At 42.4% G+C, this 18,142-nt stretch overlaps 1 protein-coding gene across 1 annotated transcript in view; it reads left to right on the top strand.

Moving 5' to 3' along the window:
* Positions 1–18,142, top strand: part of FAM83E (family with sequence similarity 83 member E) — a 99,184-nt gene that overhangs the window by 67,353 nt on the left and 13,689 nt on the right. The window contains exon 5 of the mRNA XM_040325662.1: positions 6,766–7,525. Within this exon, the coding sequence (XP_040181596.1) occupies positions 6,766–7,525 (760 nt within the window). The remainder of the gene's footprint in view (positions 1–6,765; positions 7,526–18,142) is intronic.

Genomic DNA, 18,142 nt, shown 5'->3' with positions numbered 1-18,142 from the left:
GCTGTGCATGTTGCGTTCGTGGGGATTAGGGTGTGCCCAGGCACACCCGGCACACCCCGTGCGCACGCCTATGTCGACAATCACAAAGGCTGCCGGACCTTGTAACTTGTCATTCACAGGACACTGTGAATGAGTGATGCGACCAGGCGGGTGGAGCCCCACTCAGCCACATTTTTTGGGGGGGGGGGATACCTGCTTGATGTTAGATTGGGGAGGTGCGGGGGTCAGTCCGTTAGTAACATGTTTCATGTTACACTTTAAATATGGGTGTAACATGTAACATGTTACTAAAAGTAAACTTTTTAAGCAGTGTTTCTCAATTCCAGTTCTCAAGGCGCACAAACTGGTCATGTTTTCAGGCTTTCCATTATTTTATTATTATTGCACAGGTGATTTGATCAGTTTCACTGCCTTAGTAAATACCACAGCCATTTTATCTGAGGAAAATCCTGAAAACATGACCTGTTGGTGTGCCTTGAGAACTGGAATTGAGAAGCACCGCTTCCAAGTGTTACTAATTAACCAACATCATAAAAAAACTATCAATAAATGGTGTATTACATGCTGTTCATACTTACTCAGTCACTATGAGATCCAGTTTCTGTATTCTGGAAAAAAAATAAATGTTGATCCTGCTGCTCTCTATCTTCACCTTCTGTCCCCAATTCAGCTAGTGATTCTGCAGCGAGTTTCTATGTTAAGCATTTCCTCCCTATCACATCTGAGCAGCCCATGTGACTATAGAGTCACACATATGGGTGTATACACAGTGGTAAATGACAGCCCACTCCCAACCTCCTCCTCCATACCCCCTAATCAACAAAACACAATGGAGGCTGAATATTACATGTACATTAATGGAGACTTCACCTCCCTGTTATTCTATGACACAGGCTGGATGGGCGTGACACAGCCTGTGACTGGCAGAAATCCATCCACACTATGTTATTGCGAAAGAATAATACAAATTTGATTTCAAATATACATTATATTTGTATGACAATTTAAAACAGTTTATTAATATTAATTATTTATTTTTACTCTGTATTCGAAAGGCTGTTTTTTTTTTTTTTAACATGTGACCAGCAGCAGAGGACTAGAAGTTCCTCCTGCTTATGTTTCCCTGCAGACATGCTGGGAAAGAGCTGGGTCATGTGACAGCTGTATATCCATTAGGGAAAAGCTTTTTTATTTTTGTATTAAGATAATTACAGTGCCATCATCCATAAATATAAATAAATATAATGGGCCAGATTCATGTATCTGGGCGCATCTTTGTGTGGGCGTAGCATATCCTATTTACATATATTGGAAGATACTGCGCAGGTCTGATATGTGAGATAGTGATGACACTATAAAAATATGTGAAAAATAATATAAAATATAATGGAAAAACATAAAAATAAAAAAAGGCTGCTGCAGCTTATATGTAAGATACACACATAAATACAATATAAAAGGAAAAGCTGCACTGCAAGTTAAATCAACATAAATAATCAATTATGTTAAAGGCACACAAAATCCCAGTGCAAAACTGAAAAAAAGATTTGTGCAAAAGTCCATGTAGGATGTATCACAGAAGATTGCAGGAAGTGACAGAAAGTTCTCCAAATGGGTGAGGCTAAATATCCAGGCAAAAATCTTGTGAATCAGATGACAAATCCTCCACCACTTATGTACCAACTGCTTACCAGAGCAAGAATTAAATCAGGCATGTATAACATGGGTCAATAAGGGTCCTGGATAAACTGCCACTCTCTCTCCTGTATCACCAATCCTCTATGTCAGACCAACTTTCTCCATAGATGTAACCTGCTTAAAGATTAGTGTTCTTGTCCATCCAGGCCTGGGATTTACACAGATCTGTCACACAGCCCAGGTCTGTCAGACAGGAAAGGAGACCTGTTTTTTGACTAATCTTTAAGCAGGTTACATCTATGGAGAAAGTTGGTCTGACATAGAAGATTGGTGATACAGGAGAGAGAGTGGCAGTTTATCCAGGACCCTTATTGACCCATGTTATACATGCCTGATTTAATTCTTGCTCTGGTAAGCAGTTGGTACATAAGTGGTGGAGGATTTGTCATCTGATTCACAAGATTTTTGCCTGGATATTTAGCCTCACCCATTTGGAGAACTTTCTGTCACTTCCTGCAATCTTCTGTGATACATCCTACATGGACTTTTGCACAAATCTTTTTTTCAGTTTTGCACTGGGATTTTGTGTGCCTTTAACATAATTGATTATTTATGTTGATTTAACTTGCAGCGCAGCTTTTCCTTTTATATCCTATTTACGCTACACTGCCGCAACTTAGACAGGCAAGTGCAGTATTCACAATGCATTTGCTCCGTAAGTTGCGGCGGCGTAGCGTAAATTGCTTAGTCGACGTGAACGTAACCTACGTCCATCCCCATTCACGTACGACTTACACAAACGACGTAAAATACGACGCTGTTCCGACATTTCCGACGTCCATACCTTAACATGACTTACCCCTGCTTTATGAGGGGTAAAGTTACGCCGGTCGTACGCCTTACGTAAACAGAGTATATTAATATGCCGGGCGCAAGTACGTTCGTGAATCGGCATATCTAGGTCATTTGCATATTTATAATGGGAACGCCAAATGCGTCCAGCGTAACTATGCGCCTACGATTCGCCGGCATAGGCAAGTTACGTCGGATGGCTGAAGTCATGTTTTTGGACGTATCTAGCTTTGTGAATCGGCGTAAAGATGCGACGGCACACATTTGAAATTACGGCGGCGTATCTGGAGATACGCCGGCGTACATCCTTTATGAATCTGGCCCAATATAAATATAAATGAAATATAATGGACAATATAAATGAAACAATGTGTCTAACATCACTTTAAATTAAAGCAGACCTTCAGTAATTTTTTGAACTTTTACATCTATTAAATCTTCTGCCCTTGTTGTTTTAACTTTGGATAGTAAAACATTTTTTTTTCTGCCAGTAAAAACCTTATACAGCCCACTTCCTGTTTCTTGTCTGGTCATCAGCCGAGGCTTATGACATCATGTACAGCTCGTCTCTCACTTTCGGGAGAGTTTGCCAGGAAGGGAGGGGGGATGAATCATAAGAGGGCCAATGAGAGATGCAGAGCTCGAGGTGGGCCTCTGTGTGTCTGTATAAATCCAGGAAGTGAAACAGGCAGCAGCTTCAGCTGCCCACAGTTAAAATGGATGCAGCCAGACTTAGTGGAGGGTGATTTCTGCAGCATATTTGGCAAGTACAGAATCACAGTATATATAAAGCATGCAAAGTGGTTGGAGGGAAGCTTCAGAATGGCAAATATGTTTTTATTACAAATTATGTGAGCAGACTGCAGTTCCTCTTTAAGTATTAAAAAAATAATGTCTGTAACAATTATTGTGTAACATCTCACACCAAGATTGCAATTTACAAATAGGATGGTATTCCACAGTTCTTGTTAATATAACAGTAGCCTCTATTGGACCAATCAATAAGAAATTACCCCACGCGTTTCAGAAATATATATATATATTTATTTTTTAAGCTTGTAAAATTAAGCAGAATATCATCAATGATGTGGTAGGTCACAATTAAACTTATAAACAGCCGACACTTTCTAATCAAGAAGCTGTCATTCATTTTGCCACCAGTAGGTTCCACCGAAAACCACGGCCCAAGCCTGGCCAGTAATGTTAGAGTTCGCATTACATTTAGGCCCATATCACACTGGGGCGGTTTGCAGGCGCTATTGCGCTAAAAAATAGCGCCTGCAAACCGACCCTAAACAGCGACTGCTGTTTCTCCAGTGTGAAAGGTCGAAGGCTTTTGCACTGGAGCAGTGCGCTAGCAGGACCGCTCCAAAAGTCCTGCTAGCCGCATCTTTGGAGCGGTGAGAGGAGCGGGGTACCGCTCCTCCACCGCTCCTTTCCATTGAAAGCAATGGAAAACCGCGGCTATACTGCCAGCAATGCGCCTCTTCAGATTCGTATTGCCATCGGTATTAACCCTTTTTTGGCCGCTAGTGGGGGTTAAAACCACACCGCTAGCGGCCGAATACCACCACAATTCCGCCAGTATAGCGCCGCTGCACCTCCCGCCCCAGTGTGAAAGGGGCATTAGGATTAACAATAAAGTTAGGGATAATGTTAGAGTTAGGCAGCCCATAGATGAGTCAATATGTTTTTTTGACACGCTAGCCTAGAGTCAGCCCTGATATTTCAGTTTTGGATGACAAATGCCTCTCAGCTTTAAACATTTAAATCCTGTTTTTCAATATCCTGTTAATATGATATTTACTAAAGCTGGTAAATTGATCTATACTTTAAATAAGCCTGGCAGGCAAAGGTGCTCTGTACATGCAATGTAAAATATTTAAGACACGTTAAAGATTTTCACTATTCTTTTAGTTCTATGCTTCAGGCCATGTGCACATAGTATTCTGCAAAGCCAATTGTTTCATCCATAGCTAAAGGTGATGTGAATAGCAGTGGAACAGCTCCAGACAGGTGGAACTGGAATACATACTGTCCATACATCATAAAAGGATAAGTGACTGTTATTATATATTAATGGTCTACAAACTAAAGGGTAAAACATATAGAATGCATTCTTCTGTGTTATTCAGAATTTAAAATTGTGAGAAGAAATACATTTATTTCACATTACATTTTTTTTTGCTTTTTTGTTATTAAAATTACCATTTCATTGGGTGTGTTACATTATTACAAGTATTTTAGAGAAGATTTTGTAGGCTTTTCAAAAAATATCAATGCTATTAGTTGAATATGTTGTATACGTGAACATGTATTTTAGAATTACCTTTATACATGTTTGGTTGTGCCATATTTCCCCTGAATATTTTACAGTATATGCTTATTTGTACTTTTTAGCATCCCCCCCCCCTGATAAGCCACCTAGAAAGTATTGTTTTCCATGCTGTGTATAATCCGTGAAACAATAGCCTTGTCATGTAGCATGTCCACCTAACCAGTACAGGTCACAGATATCTGTACTTTGCTGAAGTTGAAGGAGAAAGGAAAGAATTGAAAAAATACTACTTTCAGTATTATTATAAATATATATACGTATATAAATAAATATATATATATATACATACACATATTGATATATGTATACAGCAGGGTTCGACAAACCCCAGGCGCCAGGTCGCAATTGCGACTAAAATTAGCGGTCTGGCACCTAGGGGGGACAGCTGGGGTATCCTGTGTCTCTGTGCACCCCCACCTCCCCCGCCACGCCAGCCGGTAATTGAGGCCTATCGCCTTCTGCAGGCCTATGATTCCTTCTGTGATCTTGTGGTGGCCGTTGGTATGACAAGACAACCAGCAATGCTAATGGAGCTTCCCCTGTCTGTTTTCACTGCCATCTCCTTCCCTCTAATTAGAACCCCCAAACATTCACGTAGGAGGGCGTATCTTTGTGCAGGCGTAGCGTATCCTATTTACGCTACGCCGCCGCCACTTAGACAGGCAAGTGCAGTATTCACAAAGCACTTGCTCCATAAGTTGCGGCGGCGTAGCGTAAATCGGCCCGCATAATTCAAAGTAGGCTGGTAAGGGGCGTGTTTTATGGAAATGATTCGTGACCCCACATACATGACGCACCTAACGAACAGCGCATGCGCGCGCATGCTCAGTATCACGTCAAATTTTCTCCCTAACTTACGCCGGCTCAATGTTTAGTTGACGTGAACGTAACCTACGCCCATCCCCATTCACGGACGACTTACGCAAAAGTCGACGTAAAATACGACGCTGTTCCGACATTTCCGACGTCCATACCTTAACATGACTTACCCCTGCTTTATGAGGGGTAACGTTACGCCGGTCGTACGCCTTTCGTAAACAGTGTATTTTAATACGCCGGGCGCAAGTACGTTTGTGAATCGGCGTATCTACCTCATTCTACGCGTAAATCTACGGAAGTTCCCCTTGCGGCCAGCGTAAATATGCACCCAATATATGACGGCATAAGAGACTTACGTCAGTCGTATCTTGGCAACAGTGAGGCGTATCTAATTCTATGAATCAGGCGCATAGATGCGACGCCTCACATTCGGACTTACGACGGCGTATCAGGAGATACGCCGTCGTAAGTCCTTTGTGAATCTGGGCCCATATATATATATTTTTTATTCTAACACCCTAGAGAATAAAATAGCGGTCTTTGCAATACTTTCTGTCACACCGTATTTGAGCAGCGGTCTTACAAGCGCACTTTTTTGGGAAAAAATTAGACACCAGTAAAGTTAGCCCAATTTCTTTTATATTGTGAAAGATAATGTTACGCCGAGTAAATTGATATCCAACGTGTCACGCTTCAAAATTGCGGTCGCTCGTGGAATGGCGACAAACTTTTATCCTTCAAAATCTCCATAGGCGACGTTTAAAAAAATTCTACAGGTTGCATGTTTTGAGTTACAGAGGAGGTCTAGGGCTAGAATTATTGATCTCAATCTACCAATTATGGCGATATCTCACATGTGTGGTTTGAACACCGCTTTCATATGCGGGCGCTACTTATGTATGCGTTTGCTTCTGCGCGCCAGCTTGGCGGGACGGGGCGCGTTTCCTGGCTCCTAACTTGTTTAGCTGGCTCCTAGATTCCAAGCAAATTTGTCAAGCCCTGGTATACAGTATACATTAGCTTTAAGTGGACTATAACTAGGACACTTTACATTAGAAAGTTTAGCAATATAGAACAATTGCATGCCAATTTTATACATTAATTCATTTCTTTTGCAGTTTCACATGGAGTGATTCGCGCCTGGACAGGAATCTCATCACACATCTAACAGGTGAAATTACGGACTTGTTTGACAATGAATTTCGAACACTGTTTGCAGCTTCCCGTCCCCTGCAGAGATATGATTTTGCCAAAGACTCTAACAAAGAGATTCGCAATAAACTTTCAATACCCTCTGCAACAATATTGGTGTCTAAAGAGCCAGAAAATGTCAGTTCCAATGCCCAGGTTGTACCCGTTGTGCCAGAGCCTTACACAAATGGATTTTCCTCTCCACAGAGGTTCAGCACCAATGGAGCACTGCAGCCAACTGATGGCCTCCTATCGCCTTATATGATTCCAGCAGGACCCACACAGTTGACTAAAAGTGTTAATAACATAGCAGAACGCAGGACAGTAATGCCTGGAACAGGAAAGCCCCCCATAGATAGTGGATATAACAGAAAATCATTGGCATTACAGGACCCTTCAGGTACCAAAGATCCAGTGAGTGTCCCTGATTACTCAATTCGCCATCGACTTTCAGTCTGTCGCAACTTTGAAGGGCCTACTTTAACCTTTCGAAACGCACAAGAGTCTCACAGTGCCTTAAGTGACATTTTAAAGAATGTACAGCGGAATAGACTGTCAGTTGCAAAGACAACAGGGGGAAGACCCAGCAAGTCCCTTTGGGATCTCAGTCAGCTGTCCCAGCTGTCGGGTTGCAGTGGTGATCCAGGAATCAGACAGAACCCACTGGATCTTGGAGAAGATTCAAAGGTGAGTTTATAATGTTCACAATCTATTTACTTTGGTAAGTTAGCTGGGAAGCTTTAAATAAGAACATCAGGTATAAGCGACCCACAACTATACCGTAGCAAAGTTGATGATTTTAATATTATTTCTAGGTATTTGTTGCACTTGCTGGAAAAACCTTCTTGGGCATGGAGCAAATCATATTTTTCAGACCAATTGCTGTTGTTTTTCCTTGGGAGTGTCAGAAAAGCACTCCTTTCTCAATTGAAACATTGGGGCAAGTTTGCCTATTGTTAACCCCTTCACGCCGACTGTACGCAAATATGTGGCCCCACTGGACTGTTTTTTTTTTCCACGGGGCCGCATATTTGCGTATCTCCCTTTGTGCTAGGAGCGTGCGACCAGGTTGGGGCTCATCAACCGCCCTGGGCCCGTTCTAATGATCGGGACCCGGAACGTCCAATTTTTGATATACAGTGGGGATCAAAAGTTTGGGCACCCCAGGTAAAAATTTGTATTAATGTGCATAACGAAGCCAAGGAAAGATGGAAAAATCTCCAAAAGGTATCAAATTACAGATTAGACATTCTTATAATATGTCAAAAAAAGTTAGATTTTATTTCCATCATTTACACTTTCAAAATTACAGAAAACAAAAAAATGGCGTCTGCAAACGTTTGGGCACCCTGCAGAATTTATAGCATGCACTGCCCCCTTTGCAAAGCTGAGACCTGCCAGTGTCATGGATTGTTCTCAATCATCATCTGGGAAGACCAGGTGATGTCAATCTCAAAGGTTTTAAATGCCCAGACTCATCTGACCTTGCCCCAACAATCAGCACCATGGGTTCTTCTAAGCAGTTGTCTAGAAAACTGAAAATAGTTGACGCTCACAAAGCTGGAGAAGGCTATAAGAAGATAGCAAAGCGTTTTCAGATGCCAATATCCTCTGTTTGGAATGTAATTAGGAAATGGCAGTCATCAGGAACAGTGGAAGTTAAAGCAAGATCTGGAAGAAAAAAAATATCAGACAGAACAGCTCGCAGGATTGTGGGAAAAGCAATTCAAAACCCACGTTTGACTGCACGATCCCTCCAGAAAGATCTGGCAGACACTGGAGTTGTGGTACACTATTCCACTATAAAGAGATACTTGTACAAATCTGGTCTTCATGGAAGAGTCATCAGAAGAAAACCTCTTCTACGTCCTCACCACAAAAATCAGCGTTTGAACTTTGCAAATGAACATATAGACAAGCCTGGTGCATTTTGGAATCAAGTTCTGTGGACTGATGTGGTTAAAATAGAACTTTTTGGCCGGAATGAGCAAGGGTACGTTTGGAGAAGAAAGGGCACAGAATTTAATGAAAATAACCTCTGTCCAACTGTTAAGCATGGGGGTGGATCAATCTTGCTTTGGGGTTGTATTGCAGCCAGTGGCACAGGGAACATTTCATGAGTAGAAGGATGTTAAAGAGAGGATGGCTTCTAAAAATGGATAATGATCCTAAACACACCTCAAAATCCACGGGGGATTACATCAAGAGGCGTAAACTGAAGGTTTTGCCATGGCCTTCACAATCTCCTGACCTCAACTTAATTGAAAATCTATGGATAGACCTTAAAAGAGCAGTGCGTGACAGACAGCCCAGAAATCTCAAAAAACTTGAAGACTTTTGTAAGGAAGAATGGGCAAAGATACCTCAAACAAGAATAGAAAGACTCTTGGCTGGCTACAAAAAGCGTTTACAAGCTGTGATACTTGCCAAAGGGGGCAGTACAACATAATAACTCTGCAGGGTGCCCGAACTTTGGCAGAAGCCATTTTTTTGTTTTCTGTAATTTTGAAAGTGTAAATGATGGAAATAAAATCTAACTTTTTTTTGACATATTATAAGAATGTCTAATCTGTAATTTGATGCCTTTTGGAGATTTTTCCATCTTTCCTTGGCTTCGTTATGCACATTAATACAAATTTTTACCTGGGGTGCCCAAACTTTTGATCCCCACTGTAAGTCAGCCCGAGGGTTAGTGTTTGGGTCAAGGTCAGGGACAAAGGTCAGGGTCAGATTGGGAAAAACAATATATAGCAGATGATGGACTTTATAGGCATATTATAGTAAAAAATTAATATTTATTGAAAAAGGACATAGAAATTATTTAAAAACACATAAATAACAGTTAGGGCCGTTCCTAAGAAGGCCTGAGAACACAAAACTGCATAACACAACACCTATAACCTAAGGTACAGTAAATAGAGGTGGAGGACTACACAGTCACTTCCCAATAATAATTGTTAAACCAACCCTATGGTTTGTAGAAGGTGATGTATCATGTGAAGCTCAGCTCGACCGTTTTTCATGACGAGAACAATGCCATTTTTTAAACTGGTCGTTAAAAACGTTTGTGTGAAGGCTCCAGAGCATTTTTCTCTACGGGGAAAGTGGGCATTAAAAATGTAGAACCTGCTCTATTTTTTCTCTTCGTTTTTCACGTTGTCGTTTTTCTCGTTGTGAAAAACGGTCGTGTGTAAGCTTTAACGAGGGGGAAATAAAATGCGCATGCTCAGAAGCAAGTTAAGAGAAGGGAAATTTGCATAATTGGCCCAAAGGGTGGCGCCATTCGAATTGAACTTCCCCTTTATAGTGCCGTCGTACGTGTTGTACGTCATCGCGCATTGCTTGAGCTTTTTTTATCACGATCGTGTGTATGCAAGGCAGGCTTGAAAAGGGAATCACTTGGCCTTGGACACAGGATGCATTATTTAATTTACAATTTGGAATACTGATATCCTCTGCTATGTGCCTGCTTGAATTTTATTTTATTTTTATTTTTATTTTTTTATTTTTTTTTGTAAGGTTGTGTATCGTACAACAACTGTGCTTTTAAGTTCTACATTTACCCCGGTGTGTTAACCTAATGTTACCTAAGCCAGCATTAGGTCAATCTAGCAGGCCACTTGAGTTGAGGACATTCTATTGCCGGCCTTCTGGATTCGTTTTCGGATCCCTAGGAGCTGGACTGATCTCAGGTCTACGGACTATTTTTTCTGATATATGATAAGCTTATGGTGTGTCCTCCACTGCTTTTTTCTTTTGTATTCTTTTTTGTTTGTTGATGTGTTTTTTCAATAAAACTCTTTGTACAAGAAAAGGGAATCACGTCGAGAAAAACTTCATTTTTTTCCATAACATAAAAAAACGGTCGTGTGTACGCGGCATCAGTGTCAGTTAGTGTTAGTGGGGCAGATTCATCAAAGAGATACGACGGCGGATCTCCTGATCCGCCGTCGTATCTCTGAGATCCCACGGTCGGATCTATGCGACTGATTCATAAGAATCAGTTCCGCATAGAACTCCCTTAGATCCGACTGGTGTAAGTGCCTTTCGATTCTTAGGCTGCAATCTACCGCCGGCCGCTAGGTGTCGTCGCAGTTTTCTACGCGTCGGATATGCAAATGAGGAGAACCGCCGATTCAAGACCGAACGAACGCCCGTCGCTTTTTTTTTACGTCGTTTGCGTTCGGCTTTTTCCGGCGGATAGTTACCCCTGCTATATGAGGGGTAGCTAATGTTAAGTATGGCCGTCGTTCCCGCGCCGAGATTCAAATTTTTACGTTGTTTGCATAAGTTGATTGGGAATACGGATGGCCGGAATTTACGTAGCCGCCGAAAACGTTGACGTCCTAGCGACGTCATTTGGAGCATGCGCACTGGCAAATTTCACCGGCGACGCATGCGCAGTTAAATCGGCGCGGAAACGCGCCTGATTTAAATTGTACACTCCCCCTAGCTGCGGAATTTGCATTCCGCCGGGGGGGTTACAATCCGACGGTGCAATTTTCGAGGTAAGTGCTTGGTGAATCATGCACTTGACTCGCAAAATTGGACCGGCGGATCGAAAATCAGATAGATTACGCGGATCTAAAGATCCGCTAATCTATCTGAATCTGCCCCAGTGTGTTTTAGGTATGAAAACTTTTTTCTGGGCTGTACTAAGGATACAGACAACAACTAACATACACATACGTGGTATCACTGCGATTGTCAGGAGCAAGAGACTTTATTTTGGGTTGTTCTTTGTTGGTCGATTAAAAAAATTTTTTTTTACTATTTTGGGCCATTTTTCCTTAGATAATAAAAAAAAGTCAAGAGATATCCATTATCATTTACCACCAAATAAAAACACAATTTATTCTGAAAAAAACAAGGTAAAATCCCCCGGATATGATATTGTGAGGATATGTACGGTTTTACTAACACATGTCAAAGTTGCAAAATTGGGCTTAGGCATTTAGATTCGTTTTACCCTTAGGCGCGAGTGGGGTTAATATACATGTTAGTGCAGTTATTGACACATTTTTGAGAAAATATTTTGGGCAATCTTGTGCAGAAAATTTTGTGATCCTGGCACCCCTGTTAGGCAACACAACCAAATCCTTTACAATTCAGGGCAGCAATAACAGCACAGCTTTTTTAAGAACACATCCAAGTCAGCTGAATGAGGGAGCATCAGCACATTGATAAGATAGACTCTGCTCTCTCCTCCTATCAGTATGATCAGTGTCAGCTCTTGTCTATTGCAGTAAAGGTAGATTGCCTCCAGAGGCGGCTCTCTAATTAGGCAAATTAGGCGGTCGCCTAAGGCCTTGCACTCACAGGGGCCTCACGGCCGCCTAATTTGCCTGTGATCAATACTAATGTCGGCATCATCGGATCTCTCTATTATCCCTCTCTCTTTCTCACCTCCCCCTATCTCCCCCCTCTTGCATTGGCTGAATATGTCTAATGGGTAAGGAGGGTGCCCTGGAAGTGGTGTTGATCACCTGTGTGCTAGATCCGTGCATTTTCTGCAGCCATTTTCTTGCTTGAATTATTTTTCCCATTATGGGTGTGAGTGGGGCCTCATGTCTATGTTTTGCCTAAAGCCTCACAAAACCTAGAGCCGCCTCTGATTGCCTCTTAGTACTTTTTCCTTCTTTCCTAGTCTTAGGCCTCGGACACACGACTGTTTTCCTCGACAGAATCCATCAAGAAACTTGGTGGGAGAGCTTTTTTGCCGAGGAAAACGGTCATGTGTATGTTTTTCATCGAGAAAACTGTTGAGGAACTCGACGAGAAAAAAAGAGAACAAGTTCTCTTTTTCCTCAACGGGAGTCTCAATTTCCTCGTCGTGTTCCTCGATGGGCTGGTTTTCGACGAGAAACACGTTCGTGTGTATGCTTAGAAACACGCGCATGCTCAGAATAAAGTATGAGACGGGAGCGCACCTTCGGTAAAAGTAGCGTTTGTCATGGAGAGAACACATTCTTCACGCTGTAACAGTCTGAAAAGTGCAAATCGTCTCTTACCAAACTTTTACTTAACATGCAGTAACATGAGATTAGCAAAAGCAGCCCCAAGGGTTGTGCCAGTGGAATCGAACTTCCCCTGCCATTGTATGTGTTGTACGTCACTGCGTTTGAGAACGAGGAGATTTGGTCTTGACAGTGGGGTAGATTCACGTAGCTGCGCTTTAGCTTACGGCGGCGCAGTGTATCATATTTACGCTACGTCGCCGCAACTTACAGGAGCAAGTGCAGTATTCACAAAGCACTTGCTCCGTAAGTCGCGGCGGCGTAGCGTAAATGGGGCCGGCGTAAGCGCGCGTAATTCAAATGTGGAAGGGGGGCGTGTTTTATGCTAATATGTGATGACCTGACGTGATTGACGTGATTTACGAACGGCGCATGCGCCGTCCGTGTATATATCCCAGTGTGCATTGCTTCCAAGTACGGCGCAACAACGTATTGGTTTCGACGTAAACGTAAATTACGTTCAGCCCTATTCGCGAACGACTTAGGCAAACGACGCAAACAATTCAAATTTCGAAGCGGGAACGACGTCCATACTTTACATTCGCTGCGACACCTAATAGCAGGAGCAACGTTACGACGAAAACGACTCACGCAAACGACGTAAAAAACTACCGCCGGGCGCACGTACGTTTGTGAATCGGCGTAACTAGTTAATTTGCATACTCTACGCTGAAAACGACGGGAGCGGGAACGGGAGAATGCACCCTAAGATACGACGGCGTATGAGACTTATGCCAGTCGTATGTTAGGCTAATGTCGGCGTATCTAGCTTTCTGAATACAGAAAGAAGATACGCCGGCTCATACAGTATTTGAATTTATGCGGCGTATCTATGGATACGCCGGTTTAAATTCTCTCTGAATCTACCCCAGTGTACGCAAAGAAAGCTTGTCAAGTTTCTCCACAAGCCTGACAAGGAACTCGTCGAGGAAAACGATGTTTCTTTTATGACGAGTTCCTCGGTCGTGTGTACGAGGCCTCAGTTTTGCTGTGCAGAAGCTTACGGGAGGCGGATGCTACCTACTTATACCTCTGTTAGTTGTGTCTAAAAATACAGCAACTGTATTGCTTAGTTTTTGATATCTGTTTGACGGCACAATGAAAATGCAGCTAGTGGGGATTCAGCTATGTTGCAATCTGGAGAGGTCAAAAGTCTGAATCCCTTTAAAAACAAGAATGCAACATGATATTTTACAGTAAAACCCGGTACAGGTCTTCCCGGGAACAAATTCTTTCTTTCTGTGCAGCAGCGCACTTTGCATGGCTTTTTATGCTATGTGGTTTCCTCCCTTGTCTAATATTTCCTCCACCTTATTTCAATATTTACTCTTCAGGTCCAGTAGATTTGTCAGTGTGACTGTATAACTTTTGAATGTTAAACTTTCTTTTATCATGTTCTCAGTGGCATGCAATAAAACAATATAAAACACAAGCTGTTTCATAAGCTAACCATCTTTGTGACGCTGGATTAGACTCCTAAAGATGACTTATGTCATGAATCTTTTACCGATCATTAATGTAGGTCAGGATACTTTGTAGATTAGCATATTCTAAATATTGCATCAAAGCAAATTCCAAATGAAGATCTAAGGCGAGCTGAAAACAAGTCATTAGACTTTAATAACTTAGATGTCCTGCAATGTTTTATAGTTACCAATGCATAGTTTCTATCATTACGGATATTGCATTAAAGAGACAATGAGGTTGATATACTAAAGGCAAGTAGGCTGTTCACTTTGCGAAAAAAAAAAAATTCCTTAGCTTAGTGAATGAAGTAAAATTTCTCTTTTCAAAACCTTCCTGATTCACCTGCTAATGCCGCTGATCTGCCGAGCTGGTTCCGGCTATCGTGAAAGTTCCTGCGCAGGTGCAATGTGCTCTGCCGAGACGGAAATCTCCGAACCTCGGCCGGCATCCAGGGCGACGTGGATTTCGAGGAAAGTGGCCAATAGGCCTCAAGTCCTCGCTTCGCTCGGACGGCTCGCTCCGCTCGCTCGGCCTCCTGGCTCTTTTTTTAACATCCTCCAATCCACGGGGATGTTAAAGAATGAGCCTGGATCCCGGGCGAGGTTCGGAGATTTCCGTCGGCAAGTTTGCGCCTGCGCAGGCCTTGAAGGAACTTCCCCGTTAGGGGAACCTTAAGGACAAGTCACCGCCAGGGTCTGCATTTCTCAAAAATGGAGAAGCACTGACCTCCTCCTGACTTTTGACCCATGGATATTAATGGTAAACAGGAAAAATGATATGGAACATCTGATGAAAAAGTTGGACAATTCTGTAAAACATGGTATTGTTGGCATTGTTTCCAATATACACACAATACATACCCACCCTGATTAGCTAGACATTGGGCCAGATTCAGGTAACACTTACGCTGACGTATCTTTAGATACCCTGCGTAAGTGCACAGATGCGCCGTCGTATCTATGCGCCTGATTCTTAATGCAAGATACGCCTGAAATGTGGCTTCATCCGACCGACGAAAGTTTCCTACGGCATCGGAGCCTAGGCGCATATTTACGCTGGCCGCAATGGGCGCTTCCATTGATTTACACGTCAAATATGCAAATGACCGAGATACGCCGATTCACGAACGTACTTGCGCCTGTCGCAGTAGTATACGCCGTTTACATAAGGCGTACGTCCGGCGTAAAGTTATTCCACCTATAGGAGGGGCATCCCATGCAAAGGTATGGACGACGGAACAGCCGTCGTATTTTACGTCGTTTACGTAGTAGTACGTGAATGGGGCTGGGCGTAGGTTACGTTAACATCGTATCTTAGGGAGTATCTTCGACGTGATTCTGAGCATGCGCCGTTCGTTCGGACCATCATTTGCATGGGGTCACGGTTCATTTAAATGGATCACGCCCACCGTCCACCTACTTTGAATTAGGCGGGCTTACGCCAAATGATTTACGTTACGCTGGCGCAACGTAGGGAGCGAGTGCTTTGTGAATACTCTGCTTGCCTCTCTGGGATAAATCGGGCGTAGCGCATATGAGATGCGCTACGCCGGCACAAAGATGCGCCGATCTACCTGAATCTGGCCCATTATCTCCATAGAGAAATCCTAGGCCCCTTTCACACTGACACATATTTAAGGCGGTTTAGCGCTAAAAATAGCGCTGCTATACCGCCTGAAAAAATTGTGCCCTGCAGTCTTCAGAGTGAAAGCCCGAAGGCTTTCACACTGAAGGGGTGCGCTAGCAGGACCGCTCCAAAAGTCCTGCTAGCCGCATCTTTGGAGCGGTGAGAGGAGCAGGGTGTTTACCGCTCCTCCACCGCTCCTTCCCATTGAAAGCAATGGAAAACCGCGGTATTAACCCTTTTTCAGCCGCTAGCGGGGTTAAAACCGCACTGCTAGCGGCTAAATACCACCGCAATTCCGTCGGTATAGCAATGTTTACCGCTCCTACACCGCTACTTCCTATTGAAATCAATGGGAAACCGCGGTAATACCGCCGCTATACCGCTACCTCCACTGTCCCGTGTGAAAAAGGAGCGTTTTTTCCCCGACGTTAAAGCCTACACATGACGCTTTTCACAACGTGAAATACGACGACGTGAAAAACGACGATGTGAAAAACGACAAAGTGAAAAATGACGCAAAAAATTAGAGCATGTTCTAAATTTTTAATGACCATTTTTCACATCGAGAAAAATGCTCTGGAGCCTACACACGATCATTTTTAATGACCAATTTAAAAACTAAACCATTTCATTGTAGCTCTGGCTGTATGTTTGGGGTTGTTGACCTGCTGGAAGCAGGGCCGGATTAACAATAGGGCTGATGGAGCTGCAGCTCCAGGCCCCTTTCTCAAGATAGGCCCATTTGCCCAAAAAAAAAAAAAAAAAAATTTTATTTTTTTTTAAGATTTTTTTTTTTCTAAGATCGAATTTGGGGGGTTGTAGCTCGATCACCAGAGGTCACAGAAACCCCACATTTGGGGGTAGGCATGGGAAGAGCTTCCCCACAACTGGTCAAAATATGGGACGGCTATCATTTATGGTTCCGGAGATACAGGCCTGCTTGCACAGCCTGTCAGAAGCTACATTCAGAGCGGCCAATATAAATACAAGCTGACACACTACAGCAGACTGATAGGATCACAGTGCTTATAATAATTATTTGTATATTACTCATGGTAATTAACCCCTTGCCACCCAGGCCAATTCTGACACTTCTCTACTACATGTAAAAATCATCATTTGTTTTTTGCTAGAAAATGACTCTATGGTGGTCTTTGCAACTTTTTATGTTGCAGGGTACAGAGCTGCACGATTCTGGCTAAAATGAGAATTGCAATTTTTTTGCTTAGAAGATAGATCACGATTCTCTCACGATTGTTTTCTGGCGTAACATCATCTTTCACATTAAAAAAAATAAATAAAAAAAATGGGCTAACTTCACTGTTTTGTTTTTATGGTTTTTATTATTCATTGAAGTGGGAAAATGCAGTGTGACATAAAATATTGCAGCAATAGCCATTGTATTCCCTAGAGTCTCTGCTAAAATATATATATAATGTTTGGCGGTTCCAAGTCATTTTCTAGCAAATAATATTGCTTTCTAACTTAAGAAACAAGTGTTGGACTTTAAGTGGTTAAATTTAGTTACAATGTTAGTTAGTTACAATGTTTCATTTTGTTTACAAACTTCGCAGACTGCCCGGATTTTTTCTTTACACACAGAAGTTTATCCCTTTGATCTAAGAAGGAAGCATTAGTTACAATGTTTCCTGTTAAAAACTTGGCAGACTGCCCGGATATTTTCTTTTGATAGCTGAAAGTCTCTCCACTTGTTATATGAAAGAATCGGCAAACTCTGCATTGAAGATCTTCTGGAGCTCTGGAGCCTACACACGATCATTTTTAATGACCAATTTAAAAAATGGAATTTTTCACGTCATGAAAAACGGTCGTGTGTACGCGGCATAACACATAAATATGCTTTGATCTAAACCATTTCATTGTAGCTCTGGCTGTATGTTTGGGGTTGTTGACCTGCTGGAAGCAGGGCCGGATTAACAATAGGGCTGATGGAGCTGCAGCTCCAGGCCCCTTTCTCAAGATAGGCCCATTTGCCCAAAAAAAAAAAAAAAAAAAATTTTTTTTTTTTTTTTTTTTTTTTTAAGATTTTTTTTTTTCTAAGATCGAATTTGGGGGGTTGTAGCTCGATCACCAGAGGTCACAGAAACCCCACATTTGGGGGTAGGCATGGGAAGAGCTTCCCCACAACTGGTCAAAATATGGGACGGCTATCATTTATGGTTCCGGAGATACA

The sequence above is a fragment of the Rana temporaria genome, chromosome 10, assembly GCF_905171775.1.
Source record: "Rana temporaria chromosome 10, aRanTem1.1, whole genome shotgun sequence".
NCBI lineage: Eukaryota > Metazoa > Chordata > Amphibia > Anura > Ranidae > Rana > Rana temporaria.
This window is presented reverse-complemented; position numbering and strand designations above follow the sequence as displayed.